General features: G+C 32.2%; 1 protein-coding gene across 1 annotated transcript; it reads left to right on the top strand.

Annotated features, from left to right (window-relative positions):
• The first annotated feature begins 1,112 nt into the window (after nt 1-1,112).
• On the top strand, nt 1,113-5,333 carry LOC149444911 (homeobox protein siamois-like). Its single transcript, XM_089654410.1, has 3 exons — nt 1,113-1,440; nt 3,675-3,895; nt 5,193-5,333. Exons 1-3 carry the CDS (start codon nt 1,113-1,115, stop codon nt 5,331-5,333), a joined length of 690 nt encoding a protein of 229 aa, XP_089510536.1.
• The last annotated feature ends 9,537 nt before the right edge of the window (nt 5,334-14,870 follow it).

Here is a 14,870-nt window from a genome sequence, read left to right on the forward strand (position 1 = left end):
ATTGCTAAGAGAATTCATGGAAAAAGTCACTTACAAGTGACAGTCCATGCAATCACCAATGGTTGGATACAACTGAATGGATAGGTGATATATAGTGATAGGCAATGACCTTACATCACTTCCAGTTTACTCAGCTACAAACAGCTCCATTTTGAAAAAAAGAAAAGCATTTAATCACATCGATATTGATGTGATTAATATTGATGTGATTAAATGCTTTTAGGGGCTGAGGATGGATTTGAGGTGTTATTGACCCCAGACCCATCCATAAGGAGTACCTGTCACATACCTATTGCTGTTGCAATGGAAGTTTACATTCCTTGTGACAGCAATAAAAGTGATTAAAAAAATTCAAAGCAACAATATAAAAAAAAAAAAGAATAAATAAATAGTAATAAAAAAATAATTAAAATGTCCCCATCCCTACGTGCTTGTGATTATGATAATTGTTATTTTTATTAAATTGCTATTATTGTTGGTGACTGTTAATAATATTACTAAGTGGCAGTTATATGCTACACAAATGTAGAATTTTAAATTTATAAATTTTCACAGTTTATTTAGTTAATTGCCTTTGCTATTATCATCATTTTTAAAATGTGATAGGAAAAAATAAATCTAAATCAAGGAATGTTCATCATATGCTACAAAACTGTCTGAATAAAACTAAATATACTACACATAATTATTCCGAATTAGGAATAAAACAATACAATGTGGGGGATATCTAAGGCTATACTAAACACTTGCCCTTTGATACACCTTTCATTTATTTATTCATTTAGTTCCTTTGAAGGTCAACCAAAGATGTGGATTACATTTATTTAAAAAGTTTGTATCTGTTTCACTAAGTTTCTTTTGATATTAAAGGACTCCAAGTATTTACATTATGTAGTCTACTAACACATTTCTTGTTCTGGTCAAAATGACGTGTGAACAGGGAGACAGCTTTAGAGGGAGGATCAAGGACCTGATGTTTCATTGTTGGCCTTCCTATGGCCATCAAAGTAGAGTATCCTTTGTCCCACCACACATTTTTGGAACTTCCCCTCTCAATATAGAGAGTTCTCGACTAACTACGATCAGACATTTTGAGACTCAGAGGAGCCACCATGGAAAATGACCCAGAGTTGGACCAGGCGATTTGCAATGCTCTTTCCCTACAAGATGACTATCCTGACCTTTATCTGCTTCCGCGTACTCATGATAAGTCATTGGGCAGCCCTGGGACTTTTCCTTCAGATGTGGAAACACAACTGCCTTTGAAGAACCCAAACATCCTTCAGGACACCCTAGTAGAACTTTATTCAGTTCTCGGGATACCACAAGAAACCCCGAAAAGTAGCACAACTGTTACTGTCAAGCAGGAGGAACCCGCACCAACCACATGCATCCAGGATCAGCTTCATTTCACGGGTCAAAGCACAGCTGGGCTCAAAAGTAAGTTCCATATTTTATACATATGTATCTATTGAGAGTATATAAACTTGCATCCTTGTAAGCCATTGTATCCCTAGATACAAGCTACTTTTAATACTTTAATTAAAGGACAATGTCACCTTAAACCAGTGTTTCTCAACTCCAGTCCTCATGGACCCCCAACAGGTCATGTTTTCAGGATTTCCATTATTTTGCACAGGTGATTTGATCAGTTTCACTGTCTTAGTAATTACCACAGCTGTTTCATCTGAGGGAAATCCTGAAAACATGACCTGTTGGGGGTCCATGAGGACTGGAGTTGAGAAACACTGCCTTAAACAAATAAACTGTTCACTTTGCAAGGGATATTTTTCCAGAGTTTAGTGGATGAGGTGAATTCCACCATGTACACCCAAAATATACTTTTTTATCTTCCTTTAATACCATTGAGTCTTCTTTGCATAGTGAAACTTCATCACATTCACCAAGCTTTAGGGGAAATTCCATTGCAAAATGACCAGCCTATTTGCCTTTTGTAAATGAGCCCCTATGTCTGGCCTTTAGTCAGGGTCCCTATTAGAGTAGTATCCCCTCACTTCCTTTCAGGACAGGAAGTGATGAGAAATATCTCCAGTTGAGGGAGAATCAAAAGTGGGACAGGGTTAGATTTCTGAAATTGTTTATATTGACATCTGCCTATTTCTGTCTCGTGACAAAAACTCCCTGAATTTATGATATGGGTGTCATGGGGATAGGAAGCAAAAAAAAGTATTTTCAATGGCATAACAGACAAAAATTTAACAGAGATTCTAACCTTTTTCTGCTCTACCCAAAACAATACAAATGTTGTTAGAGGCAGGTTATGAGCCTTTCAAAATAAAGCTTTATTATTATTATTATTATGAACATTATACCATACTAAAAAGTAGATGCTACATAGTTACATAGTTAGTCTGGCTGAAAAAAGACAAAAGTCCATCCAGTTCAACCACTAAAAAAAAATTAAAAAGTTATAATCCTACACCCACAGTTGGTCCAGAGGAAAGCAAAAAAAACCAGCAAAGCACGATCCAATTTGCTCCTGCTGGAAAAAAAATTCCTTCCTGATCCTCCGAGAGACAATCAGATATTCACTGAATCAACTTTACCTATAAATGTGGGCAGCACAGTGGCTAAATGGTTAGCACTTCCTCCTGGCAGTACTAGGGTCATTGATTCAAATCCCAACCATTGCACCACCTGCTTGGAGTTTGTATGTTCTGCCTGTGTGGGTTTCCTCTGGGTACTCCAGTTTCCTCCCACACTCCAAAGACATGCTGGTAGGTGAATTGGCTCCTGTCTAAATTGTCCCTAGTATGTGTATGTATGAATGTGAGTTAGGGACCTTAGATTGTACACCCCTTGAGGGTTAGGGACTGATGTGAATGTACAATATATATGTAAAGTGCTGCGTACATTGATGGCGCTATATAAGTACCTGAAATAAATAAATGTTAATATCCTGTTATATTCATGTTAAGTTAGAAATGATCACACTTCATAAATCTGTTTCAGCACTCAAATGCTTAGGTAAAATGAAAAAGTATATTTTATGTATGGACCTGTACAAAATGTAAAAATCCCATAATCCCAATGTCATCGTTTTCCATAGATTATTTTAAGTTAAATATTCAAAGATTTTTTTTTGTATCTTTCTGCCCTCATTATAATGCTTTTTAGAACGTATAGTTATAAAAAAAAAAAAAATTTTATACAGTTTATAAAATATAATATAAAATTATAAAAAATATATATTTTTTATAGTTTACCCGAGCTCAGTCCAAGACCACACCCAAGCAACCCTATTATTGTTAACAGCAACATAATAAACTCTGGGAAGCATTGGTATATCCCAAGCTTTTCTAATCAGACTTATTAGATATTGACCTTTGTAGTCTGAGCATTTATTTATTAAAAAGAACCATTTTATCCATGTCACTGGTGATTACTTTGCTTATTACTGTATGTATGTTTTTTTATACCAGGCATCAGGGGCGGATTGACCATGTGGAAACTCTGGCACTGCCCGAGGGCCCAGGGTCAGTAGAGGGGCCCATGAGATGCCCCTGGTACCTTTTTCATAGGCTTTTTTGAGTTTGGGCAAGGACACGGGCCCCATGATCCCCTATTGCCCGGGGGCCCCATGAGTTGTCAGTCTGCCCCTGACCAGGTATTTTTCTTTTATTAATATCAGACTTTGGTGGTGTCTTCAATAGGGCCTTTCCCTGCAGAGGAACTAAAAAGCCCTAAGATGCTCAGAAGTGACGTAGAAGATCAGCTTCCTTCAACTTCAAGTCAGAAGTCTAGAAAAAGAACATTATACAATAAACAACAGACCCTCTTTCTTCAAAAACAGTTTAACCTCAATCCCTACCCAGACTATGTGAGCCGATGCTGCTTCTCACAGATAACCGGGATACCAGAACCCAGAATACAGGTGAGAGGTCATTTTTATTTGTTACAGAAGAAAAATAGAGAGTAACAATATGGGGGTTATTTACTAAAACTGGAGAGTGCAAAATATGGTGCAGTTCTGCATAGAAACCAATCAGCTTCAGCCAAAGCCTAACCGAACAAGCTGAAGTTGAAAGCCGATTGGCTACCATGCAGAGCTGCACCAGATTCTGAGTACTCCAATTTTACTAAATCCACCCCTGTGTGGAAAGAATTGGGACAGCACAGTGGCTAAATGGTTAACACTTCCACCTGACAGTACTAGGATCGCTGGTTCAAATCCCAACCACAGCACCACCTGCCTGGAGTTTGCATGTTCTCCCTGTGCCTGTGTGGGTTTCCTCCAGGTTAGGGGTGGACTGACAAATCATGGGGCCCCCAGGCAATAGGGGATCATGGGGCCCCTGTGTCCTTGCCCAAACTCAAAAAAGCCTATGAAAAAGGTACCAGGGGCATCCCATGGGGCCCCCTGCTTACCCTGGGCCCTCAGGCAGTGCCCGAGTTTCCAAATGGTCAGTCCGCCCCTGCTCCAGGTACTCCAGTTTCCTCCCACACTCCAAAGACATGCTGGTAGGTGAAGTGGCTCCTGTCTAAATTGTCCCTAGTATGTGTATGTATGAATGTGAGTTAGGGCCCTTAGATTGTACACCCCTTGAGGGTTAGGGACCTTAGATTGTACACCCCTTGAGGGTTAGGGACCTTAGATTGTACACCCCTTGAGGGTTAGGGACCTTAGATTGTATGCCCCTTGAGGGTTAGGAACCTTAGATTGTACGCCCCTTGAGGGTTAGGGACCTTAGATTGTACACCCCTTGAGGGTTAGGGACTGATGTGAATGTACATTATATATGTAAAGCGCTGCGTACATTGATGGCGCTATATAAGTACCTGAAATAAATATTAAAAAAAAAAATCACAAAGCAGATGAACAAAAAATGGATTGAAATACCCTTTGGAAGTCCTACTTCAAGCCAAGTCTCACTATATTATGGAACATTAAGCATTTTCTGAATTGAAGATTTTAATGAATTACAGTTGTAAATTTTTTTATTATTTATATAATAAATGAATGGCGTTGTTGTCATTTTAATTAAATGATTTAATTTTAAATTGTAATTAAATGATTTCATTATCATTTACTTTTGCATTTAATGCACTGAACATTGAAAAAAAAAGCTACAGAAGCATAAAAATAAATATGTAAAAATTATTTTCCTTATATATATATATGTTGATAAAAAAAGACTATGGCCACTAATATCAATTTATTGTTTTTGCAGGTCTGGTTTCAAAACAGAAGAGCAAGACACCTGATGAAATCTCCCGATTCTCAGGAAACTGAAAATGCCGTAGTGGTGGGAAGAAAGCCAACCCTCGTTTGTGGAGGAGCTCCAAGCCCAAAAGCATGCAAAAACAGCTAAGAGATTCCACACAAGACCTTTCACACCCAGAAGAAGAAACATGAAGATCAAAGCTTGGGTCTATTTATATTAAAAATGGCATTTTCAGCACTTTGTTTTTTTTATCCCTCTCCCCTTCATGCTACTTAATGTGATACCCAAATCTACCCCCCCTGGTCTTTTTAAATCAAAGTGACACTTTGGGTTGTTCTTCTAATGGAAATTTTGAAATAATTAAAAGGTTCAAATAAAAACAGTTCGCAATTAAAATGTGTGTATTCTGGTTGGCCATTTTTTTTTCTATATGCAAAAGTAGCAAATATCAGTTGGGCGTTGTTCATATGAAACGTCTTTGTAATGCCAATCCACTGAGGGGAAAAAAAAAACAACAACAAGGCAATACAACAAGGTATGGGATGACATGTACTGTAATAGAACCAACACTAAATAAAAAACATAAAATGAGTTACTTTTCCAAATAAAAGGAGTGATAACAATGTTTGTAAAGAGTCTATTTTATTTCATTTGGAATGGCTTTATTTAAAAGATCATACAATATTTTTAGGTTTAAATAAAAAAAGTTCAAAAAGAAAATTAAACACCAGTTAATAAGAGTTAATAGGGTACCTAAGAGTTTTATTTTTCAAATCCAATATGTTATTTTGGTTACAAATTTAAAAATAAAGACGTTTAATGAATGGTTAATAAAACAATTAATTTCTATGTTATGCATAAAAGAGTAATGATGGTGTCAAGTACATAAAAAAGTCAAATAGTATAAAATTATTTTTATTTTTTAATAAGACACCTAAGAGTTTTATTTTTCAAATCTGACATGTTATTTTGGTTACAAATTTAAAAATAAAGACACATTTAATTAATGGTTAATAAAACAATTCATTTCTATGTTATGCATAAAAGAGTAATGGTGTCAAGTAGAATGTTTGTATAGAGTATTTTATTTAATTTGGAATGGCTTTATTTAAAAGATTGTACAATATTATGTTATGCATAAAAGAGTAATGAAGTACAAAAAAAGTCAAATAGTATAAAATTATTTTTTATTATAAAATTATAACACTATTAGAAAATAATTTTTATTCAAATATAATTATTTTAGCTGAGTAAATACTTTATTTTATATTAGTAATTGATAACATTAATAAAATTACTTTTCCAAATAAATAATAAAAAAGGAATGATAACAATGTTTGTAAAGAGTCTATTTTATTTCATTTGGAATGGCTTTATTTAAAAGATCATACAATATTTTTAGGTTTAAATATAAAAAAGTTCAAAAAGAAAATTAAACACCTGTTAATAAGAGTTAATAAGATACCTAAGAGTTTTATTTTTCAAATCCAATATGTTATTTTGGTTACAAATTTAAAAATAAAGACATTTAAATGAATGGTTAATAAAACAATTCATTTCTATGTTGTGCATAAAAGAGTAATGATGGTGTCAATGTTTGTAAAGAGTCTATTTTATTTAATTTGGAATGGCTTTATTTAAAAGATCATACAATATTTCAGGTTTAAACAGAAAAAGTTCAAAAAGAAAATTAAACACCTGTTAATAAGAGGTAATAAGACACCTAAGAATTTTATTTTTCAAATCCGATGTTATTATCCAAATTAAAAAATAAAAACACATTTAATGAATGGTTAATAAAACAATTCATTTCAATGTTGTGCATAAAAGAGTAATGATGGTGTCAAGTACAAAAAAAGTCAAATAGTATAAAATTATTTTTATTTCAATAAAAATTATAAAATTATTAGACAATAATTTCTATTTAAATATAATTATTTTATCTGAGTAAATACTTTATTCTATATTAGTAATTGATAACATTAATAAAATTACTTTTCCAAATAAAAAAAGGAGTGATAAAAATGTTTGTAAAGAGTCTATTTTATTTCATTTGGAATGGCTTTATTTAAAAGATCATACAATATTTTTAGGTTTAAATATAAAAAAAAGTTAAAAAAGAAAATTAAATACCTTACAAAAAAAGTCAAATAGTATAAAATTATTTTTATTTCAATAAAAATTATAAAACTATTACAATAATTTCTATTTAAATATAATTAATTTATCTGAGTAAATACTTTATTTTCTATTAGTAATTGATTTTATTTTAGTAACTGGAGATAAGTAAATGAACATTTATTGCACACTCTGTTGAAGGTTTGATTAGGTGTGATGTACTGTAGATCAAAGCTCACAGTAGAGGACTCTCTTTACTGGAACCTCAAAGAAACATCAAACACAGGGTTTGATTTGTACCCCAATACACATTCTGGTTTCTGCAGAAATGGGCCAGAACCATAAACAGGACAAACAAAGGATCAGTAAATTGAAGACACATTAAAAATGCATTGTAGAAAGATACTGAAAATAGATTCCTTCCCTGCTTTGCACCGTCTCTGCCATGCCAGCTCCCAATGAAGTACATCTATTGTGCAAGGAATGATACACAGGAAACATGAATAATCAACAAATTGAGGAATTATATTATATAATTAAATAGGGTATTTATATTTAATAGAGTGAATCATATTTTTATGTTAATATGTGCAACTCTGCTTACAAAATTATATATATATTTTTTTTTTTTCTAGATATATTTCTATTTGAAGTGCTTTATTATGCATGTAATATTGAGCATCCATATTCACTTATTAAATATGTAGTTTTCCTTTAGAGCAGGGGTCACCAAACTTTCTAAGTTCACTGTCCTTCAAACTTTAGGAGGGCTGGACAGTGACCAGCAGGAGAAGAATATGGTATTGGGGGGAATAATTTCCCATTCCAAATAAATAATAAAAAAGGAGTGATAACAATGTTTGTAAAGAGTCTCTTTTATTTCATTTGGAATGGCTTTATTTAAAAGATCATACAATATTTTTAGGTTTAAATAAAAAAAAGTTCAAAAAGAAAATTAAACACCTGTTCATAAGAGTTAATAAGATACCTATGAATTTTTATTTTTAAAATCCGATATGTTATTTTGGTTACAAATTTAAAAATAAAGACACATTTAATGAATGGTTAATAAAACAATTCATTTCTATGTTATGCATAAAAGAGTAATGATGGTGTCAAGTACAAAAAAGGTCAAATAGTATAAAATTATATTTATTTCAATAAAAATTATAACACTATTAGACAATAATTTCTATTCAAATATAATTATTTTACATGAGTAAATACTTTATTTTATATTAGTAATTGATAACATTAATAAAATTAGTTACTTTTCCAAATAAATAATAAAAAAGGAGTGACAACGTTTGTAAAGAGTCTATTTTATTTCATTTGGAATGACTTTATTTAAAAGATCATACAATATTTTTAGGTTTAAATATAAAAAAGTTCAAAAAGAAAATTAAACACCAGTTAATAAGATACCTAAGAATTTTTATTTTTCAAATCCGATATGTTATTTTGGTTACAAATTTAAAAATAAAGACACATTTAATGAATGGTTAATAAAACAATTAATTTCTATGTTATGCATAAAAGAGTAATGGTGTCAAGTACAATGTTTGTAAAGACTATTTTATTTAATTTGGAATGGCTTTATTTAAAAGATCGTACAATATTATGTTATGCATAAAAGAGAAATGAAGTATAAAAAAAGTCAAATAGTATAAAATTATTTTTTATTATAAAATCATAACACTATTAGAAAATAATTTCTATTCAACTATAATTATTTTAGCTGAGTAGATACTTTATTTAATATTAGTAATTGATAACATTAATAAAATTACTTTTCCAAATAAATAATAAAAAAGGAGCGATAACAATGTTTGTAAAGAGTCTATTTTATTTCATTTGGAATGGCTTTATTTAAAAGATCATACAATATTTTTAGGTTTAAATATAAAAAAGTTCAAAAAGAAAATTAAACACCTGTTAATAAGAGTTAATAAGATACCTAAGAGTTTTATTTTTCAAATCCAATATGTTATTTTGGTTACAAATTTAAAAATAAAGACACATTTAAATGAATGGTTAATAAAACAATTCATTTCTATGTTGTGCATAAAAGAGTAATGATGGTGTCAAAGTTTGTAAAGAGTCTATTTTATTTCATTTGGAATGGCTTTATTTAAAAGATCATACAATATTTCAGGTTTAAACAGAAAAAGTTCAAAAAGAAAATTAAACACCTGTTAATAAGAGTTAATAAGACACCTAAGAATTTTATTTTTCAAATCCGATGTTATTATCCAAATTAAAAAATAAAGACATTTAATGAATGGTTAATAGAATAATTTATTTCTATGTTATGCATAAAAGAGTAATGATGGTGTCAAGTACAAAAAAAGTCAAATAGTATAAAAATATTTTTATTTCAATAAAAATTATAAAATTATTAGACAATAATTTCTATTTCAATATAATTATTTTATCTGAGTAAATACTTTATTCTATATTAGTAATTGATAACATTAATAAAATTACTTTTCCAAATAAATAAAAAAGGAGTGATAACAATGTTTGTAAAGAGTCTATTTTATTTCATTTGGAATGGCTTTATTTAAAAGATCATACAATATTTCAGGTTTAAACATAAAAAGTTCAAAAAGAAAATTAAACACCTGTTAATAAGAGTTAATAAGACACCGAGAATTTTATTTTTCAAATTCGATGTTATTATCCAAATTAAAAAATAAAGACACATTTAATGAATGGTTAATAAAACAATTAATTTCTATGTTGTGCATAAAAGAGTAATGATGGTGTCAAGTACAAAAAAAGTCAAATAGTATAAAATTATTTTTGTTTTTTAATAAGACACCTAAGAGTTTTATTTTTCAAATCCAATATGTTATTTTGGTTACAAATTTAAAAATAAAGACACATTTAAATGAATGGTTATGCATAAAAGAGTAATGATGGTGTCAAGTACAAAAAAAGTCAAATAGTATAAAATTATTTTTATTTCAATAAAAATTATAAAATTATTAGACAATAATTTCTATTTAAATATAATTATTTTATCTGAGTAAATAATTTATTCTATATTAGTAATTGATAACATTAATAAAATTACTTTTCCAAATAAATAAAAAAGGAGTGATAACAATGTTTGTAAAGAGTTTATTTTATTTCATTTGGAATGGCTTTATTTAAAAGATCATTCAATATTTCAGGTTTAAATATAAAAAAAAGTTAAGAAAATTAAATACCTTACAAAAAAAGTCAAATAGTATAAAATTATTTTTATTTCTATAAAAATTATAAAACTATTAAAATAATTTCTATTTAAATATAATTAATTTATCTGAGTAAATACTTTATTTTATATTAGTAATTGATTTTATTTTAGTGACTGGAGATAAGTAAATGAACATTTATTGCACACTCTGTAGAAGGTTTGATTAGGTGTGATGTACTGTAGATCAAAGCTCACAGTAGAGGACTCTCTTTACTGCAACTTCAAAGAAACATCAAACACAGGGTTTGATTTGTACCCCAATACACATTCTGGTTTCTGCAGAAATGGGCCGGAACCATAAACAGGACAAACAAAGGATCGGTAAATTGAAGACACATTAAAAATGCATTGTAGGCAGATACTGAAAATAGATTCCTTCCCTGCTCTGCACCTTCTCTGCCATGCCAGCTCCCAATGGAAGTACATCTATTGTGCAAGGAATGATACACAGGAAACATGAATAATCAACAAATTGAGGAATTATATTATATAATTAAATAGGGTATTTATATTTAATAGAGTGAATCATATTTTTATGTTCATATGTGCAAATCTGATTAAAAAATATATATATATATTCTTTTTTTCTAGAAATATTTCTATTTGAAGTGCTTCATTATGCATGTAATATTGAGCAGCCATATTCCCTTATTAAATATGCAGTTTTCCTTTAGAGCAGGGGTCACCAAACTTTCTAAACATAGGGCCAGTTCACTGTCCTTCAAACTTTAGGAGGACTGGACAGTGACCAGCAGGAGAAGAATATGGTATTGGGGGGAATAATTTCCCATTGTTGGTGTCACTGGGAGGAAGAGTCCCCATCATTGGTGTCAGTGGAAGGAATAGTGCCCCATCTTTGGTGTCAGTGGGAGGAATAGTGTCCCATCATTGGTGTTAGTGGAAGGAATAGTGCCCCATCATTGGTATCAGTGGGAGGAATAGTGTCCCATCATTGGTGTTAGTGGGAGGAATAGTGCCCCATCATTGGTGTTAGTGGGAGGAATAGTGTCCCATCATTGGTGTTAGTGGAAGGAATAGTGCTCCATCATTGGTGTCAGTGAGAGGAATAGAGCCCCATCAGTGGTGTCAGTGGGAGGAATAATGCCCCATCATTGGTGTTAGTGGGAGGAATAGTGCCCCATCATTGGTGTCAGTGGGAGGAATAGTGCCCCTTCCTTGGTGTCAGTGGGAGGAATAGCACCCCATCATTGGTGTCAGTGGGAGGGATAGTGCCCCATCATTGGTATCAGTGGGAGGAATAGTGCCCCATCATTGGTATCAGTGGGAGGAATAGTGCCCCATCATTGGTGTCAGTGGGAGGAATAGTGCCCCATCATTGGTGTCAGTGGGAGGAATAGTGCCCCATCATTGGTATCAGTGGGAGGAATAGTGCCTCATCATTGGTGTCAGTGGGAAGATAAGTTCCCTATCATTGGTGTTAGTAGGAGGAATAGTACCCTCATTATTGGTGTGAGTGGGAGGAATAGAGCCCCGTTGTCAGTGGCAGTGGCAGGAATAATGCCCCACTGTTTGACAGTGGGGGGAATAAGGGACCAAGGGCCAGATATAAGCAGGCAAAGGGCCACATCTGGCCCCAGGGCCACAGTTTGGAGACCACTGCATTAGAGGATCAAAGCACAGCTACACCTGTCTCCGTTACTGCCTATTGACAGGCCATCAAAATTCTAAATAAGTTGATAAATAAGGACAAAGGACATAATTGAAACCACAATCGACTGTAAGCTTATAGGGGGGCGGGGGCTGAAGGATTAAAGGGAACTGAAGGCCTTCCTACTATGTTCTGAGGTTTGTATACATTTAATCCGTGGACGCCGACGTTACACCAATATGCGGCCTCACAGAACTGGGCTTTTTTCCGTGGGGCCGCATATTTGCGTACCTGTCTTTATGCTGGGAGTGCGCCGCACTGCACGCTCCCAGCACCGAGGCCGCGGTGTCACTGAGAGCCCCAGGTCCCATTCTAACGATCGGGAACCGGGACTCCCAATTCCAGGTCACATGATTGCTGTGATAGCCTCTGATTGGCTATCACAGTGATCAGTCACTGTACAGCTCGGCCCCCTTGTTTTTTTCTTTCTCTATGAATGGAGAAGAGAGATACATTGTATCATTATATACATTCTATTATACATTGTATCATTATATACATTCCATTATACATTGTATCATTATATACATCCTATTATACATTGTATCATTATATACATTCCATTATACATTGTATCATTATATACATCCCATTATACATTGTATCATTATATACATCCCATTATACATTGTATCATTATATACATCATATTATACATTGTATCATTATATACATTCCATTATACATTGTATCATTATATACACCCTATTATACATTGTATCATTATATACACTCCATTATACATTGTATCATTACATACATTCTATTATACATTGTATCACTACATACATTCCATTCTACATTGTATCATTACATACATTCTAGTATACATTGTATCATTACATACATTCTAATATACATTGTATCATTACATACATTCTATTATACATTGTATCATTACATACATCCTATTATACATGGTATCATTACATACATTCTATTATACATGGTATCATTACATACATTCTATTATACATTGTATCATTACATACATCCTATTATACATTGTATCATTACATACATTCTATTATACATTGTATCATTACATACATCCTATTATACATTGTATCATTATATACATTCTATTATACATTGCATCATTATATACATTCCATTATACATTATATCATTACATATATTCTATTATACATTGTATCATTATATTCATTCTATTATACATTGTATCATTATATAGATCCTATTATACATTGTATCATTATATTCATTCTAGTATACATTGTATCATTATATACATCCTATTATACATTGTATCATTATATACATCCTATTATACATTGTATCATTATATTCATTCTAGTATACATTGTATCATTATATGCATCCTATTATACATTGTATCATTATATACATTCTATTATACATTGTATCATTATATACATTCTATTATACATTGTATCATTACATACATTCTATTATACATTGTATCATTATATACATTTTATTATACATTGTATCATTACATACATTCTATTATACATTGTATCATGATATTCATTCTAGTATACATTGTATCATTATATACATTCTAGTATACATTGTATCTCTCTAACTCCTGGCATACAGAGAAAAAAATGTTTGTTAAAAAAAAAAAAAGATAAATAAATATTAAAAAATAAATGAAAAAATAAAGAAAAATACCTAGATCAAGGTTTGATCTAGTTCAGTGCCAGGGTTAGTGTTTGGGTCAAGGTCAGGGTCAAAGGTCAGGATTTTTTAAAAAAATGGTATCAGTGTCAGTTAGTGTTAATGTCAGTGTGTTTTAGGTAAAAAAAAAAGACAAACAAAATGTGCACTATTGTTTCTGGGCTGTACTCCGGGTACAAACAACAAATAACATACACATATATGGTATCGCTGCAATCGTCAAGAGCTGGAGAATTTATTTTGGGTTGTTCTTTGGTGGTCGTAACAGAAACACACAGCTAAATTTAAAAAAATTATTTTTTTTTTTACTACTTTGGGCCAGTTTTCCTTTGATAATAAAAAGAAATTAGGAGCTATCCATTACCATTTACCACCAAATGAAAGCCCAATTTGTCCTGAAAAAAACGCGGTATAATCCACCCGGATGTACAAAGTAGTTGTGGTGATATGTACGGTTTTATTATCACATGTCAACGTTGCAAAATTGTGCTTAGGCATTTAGATTTGTTTTACCCTTAGGTGTGAAGGGGTATTCCAGCCCAGGATGATTGGACGACATTCCACAGTTCTTCTCTATTTCTTGGTTTTGCCTCAGAAACGGCATTTTTGATGTCACCCCACAAGTTTTCTATTGGATTAAGATCCGGGGATTGGGCTGGCCACTCCATAACGTCCATCTTGTTGGTCTGGAACCAAGATGTTGCACGTTTACTGGTGTGTTTGGGGTCGTTGTCTTGTTGGAACACCCATTTCAAGGGCATTTCCTCTTCAGCATAAGGCAGCATGACCTCTTCAAGTATTCTGATGTATTCAAACTGATCCATGATCCCTGGTATGCGATAAATAGGCCCAACACCGTAGTATGAGAAACATCTCCATATCATGATGCTTGCACCACCATGCTTCACTGTCTTCACAGTGTACTGTGGCTTGAATTCAGTGTTTGGGGGTCGTCTGACAAACTGTCTCCGCCCACTAGACCCAAAAA

The sequence above is a fragment of the Staurois parvus genome, unplaced genomic scaffold (genome assembly GCF_062004578.1).
Source record: "Staurois parvus isolate SC_StPar_1 unplaced genomic scaffold, SC_StPar_1.0 ptg000764l, whole genome shotgun sequence".
Lineage (NCBI taxonomy): Eukaryota > Metazoa > Chordata > Amphibia > Anura > Ranidae > Staurois > Staurois parvus.

What these genes read in the sequence shown, in the direction of transcription:
- LOC149444911 (XM_089654410.1), top strand. Translation starts at nt 1,113, where the DNA reads ATGGAAAATGACCCAGAGTTGGACCAGGCGATTTGCAATGCTCTTTCC. An exon ending in AAGCACAGCTGGGCTCAAAA is followed by an intron (nt 1,441 to 3,674) that starts GTAAGTTCCATA and finishes TGTCTTCAATAG; the next exon opens with GGCCTTTCCCTGCAGAGGAA. An exon ending in TACCAGAACCCAGAATACAG is followed by an intron (nt 3,896 to 5,192) that starts GTGAGAGGTCAT and finishes TTGTTTTTGCAG; the next exon opens with GTCTGGTTTCAAAACAGAAG.